The following is a 2,569-nucleotide window of genomic DNA, read 5'->3' on the forward strand; positions in this document are numbered from 1 at the left end:
TATACGTCAACATAATTTCCAAGCTTTCTCATGATATGGTTCATTAAACCAAGATTGGTAGGTGTAAAATGCACATTTCATATGAATTTGTATAATTTAGGTATTGGGGATTTCATGTCCTAGGAGGCTGAGTCTGTATCATTTCTTTTGCTCTTGCATGTGTAGAAATTATAGATACGGCCAGGTATAAACTGAGGCTCAAACAAGTGCTTAAAGTTTTAGAAGTTGATGAAATAACAGGAATGATTGAGGAAGTCGATGATCAATGACATAGATTATAGTTTATTCAAACAGATATGTTGGTATTGTTTGCTTATTGAAATAGAATAGTATAAATAATTCAGTCCAACTTTTACATCAAGAAATTTGTATGCAGTTTCTAGTTGTTGTTGTCCATCCAGAATTGGGCTTGGAGCCAATCTACAGTCTTCTTGTCCAATTGGAAGGCCTTGGCAAGAACATAATCAGAGATTGGTGGCTTCGCTCCAAAGACTGCATTGGCTATGGTGATGACGCCAGGGTTCTGGCTGCTGAGACCGGCAATAGCAACAGCATTTGTCTTCCCATAGTTGAATTGGAAATGGATGAGACCTTGAGGAAATACGAACACATCACCCTTGTTAAGGACCTTCGTGAAAAGTTTGTTGGGGTTAGATGTGACAAAGCCGACGTAGAGCGTGCCTTCTAACACTACAAGGATCTCAGTTCCCCTTGGGTGGATGTGAGGAGGGTTGAGACCATAGGGTGCAAAGTCTAGGCGAGCTAGCGAGATGCCAAGGGTGTTGAGCCCAGGAATTTGGTTCACATTGACTTGAGTCACATTAGACCCCAATTTGTTTCCTGTGTCACCGGGCTTGTCAAGGCCAGAGAAGAAGAAATCTTCGGGTTTGGCCATCTTCGGGTCCTTGCAGACAAACCCATTCACGAACACTGCATCAACAATTGCAAGAAAGGTAAGTATAAATGAAGAAATGATAAAAACTACACAGCATGCAAGCTAATTACATGTGCAATAACTAATTATAAGATAGCTGTTGAAGAGGAGTACCATCTGATTTACGATCAGCAACACAGAAGTCTTGGAGTTGACTGGGATCAGAAGCAATGGCGTGAGATGAAGCCAGAGCAAGGAGGGCAAGGAAGAGAAAATGGGCAGCCATCTGCTCTCCCTTAATTTCTAGCTAGCAGAGGAATAGACAGGGATATGGAGATAGGTAGTGTGGCCAAATAGCTTGGAGGAATTGGATATATATAGAGGGAGATGTACGTGCCTGTTCAGCGGCTTGAATCAGTCATGCAATTACTTTTTCACTAAAAGAGAAAGAGTATTCCCATGTTAGGTGACGGATTTCTAATGTTTCCCATGTGTTTGTTCTTGTCCAACTTTCATTTAGACAAAGTCGTGGCGTCTCGGCGATAATATGTGTGGATGGAAGACTGTGACAAAGTAGTTTAGAGACAAAAGAAAACGCGATATTGTTATATCAATCCGTCCACCCATTGGTTAAGGTTTGTGTCGTTCTTTTACAATATTTTCTTATATCAATCAATGGGGATCTTGGTGCAACCAATACCGAGTCGTTAGAGAACTGCAGTCCATGGGCAGGTATGTATATTATATTCAACTAAGATTTTGATCTGGTCGCAATAAGCAATCATCAACAGACCTATTAGCTCACGCCGCTGTGATTTACCAGAGAGAATGACGTGCTACGTACAGAAGCACTTATGCTTTCCAAGGCAGCAGTTGAAGCCACCAAACTGGCTGAAATAGCTAATAATGACGCCCAGCTATTGACAGGATTTGCTTTTTCTAGGACGTATTAAACCAAACTATTTTTCAGTTATGTATTCATATAATAATATTAGCATCTCAAAGCTTCTTTCAGGCCTGTTTTATCATAGCCAATTAAGCAATTTTCCTCGGAGAATTTAATTAGGCCTTGTTGGGGAAGTGGTGGTGGAAAATGTTAAGTAATATAGGGATCTTCTGTGGGTTAAGATCATTCACTTTTTCTTTATCGATTAAAAAAAGCCTTTAACATTGTAAGGGCCTGGTCCATTGATCGACAGGCCCAATAGTTTTGTTTCCCTTGCACAAATTTTAAAGCATCTAGAAAAAATGAGAAAATGTTGCATGTGCTATGCATGTGAGAGGGAAGGAAGACTTTTGATGGGAGTCTTCCTTGTCCGATTTCGACTAAGAAAATATCCCTAAGGCATGCCAAAACCTCGAGAGTCTTTCTCTTGTCTGATTCTGATTGAGAAAATGATCCTAGAGTATGCCTAAACCCTAGGCTCCTTGGTCTATAAAGGGGATCTCTTCTCCCTCGTAACCACCTCATTGCAAACCCGATCCATTACTGGCAAGCAAACTTTTGAGTTTTGTTCTTGATCTTCTAAGAGAGATCCTTGGGTTTTTTTGACGAACCGATTGCGAGATCTCATCAGATCCAACATAATGTATAGATCTTGTTTTTCTTTTTCTTTTGGTCTATAGGGGGTTGTTGCTCAAAATTTAGCTTGTGAAGTACTAGTGCCAGATTAGTGTTGGAACAAGGCATCCCCT

General features: G+C 40.5%; 1 protein-coding gene across 1 annotated transcript; it reads right to left on the minus strand.

The window, feature by feature from the left end:
• Window positions 1-257: 257 nt before the first annotated feature.
• Window positions 258-1,195, minus strand: LOC140859189 (putative germin-like protein 2-1). Its single transcript, XM_073260824.1, has 2 exons — window positions 1,049-1,195; window positions 258-930 (listed from the first exon to the last, which is right to left on the minus strand). The coding sequence occupies exons 1-2, from the start codon at window positions 1,158-1,160 to the stop codon at window positions 380-382; spliced, it is 663 nt and encodes a 220-aa protein (XP_073116925.1). The 5' UTR covers window positions 1,161-1,195; the 3' UTR covers window positions 258-379.
• Window positions 1,196-2,569: the final 1,374 nt, after the last annotated feature.

Source organism: Elaeis guineensis, chromosome 7 (genome assembly GCF_000442705.2).
Source record: "Elaeis guineensis isolate ETL-2024a chromosome 7, EG11, whole genome shotgun sequence".
Lineage (NCBI taxonomy): Eukaryota > Viridiplantae > Streptophyta > Magnoliopsida > Arecales > Arecaceae > Elaeis > Elaeis guineensis.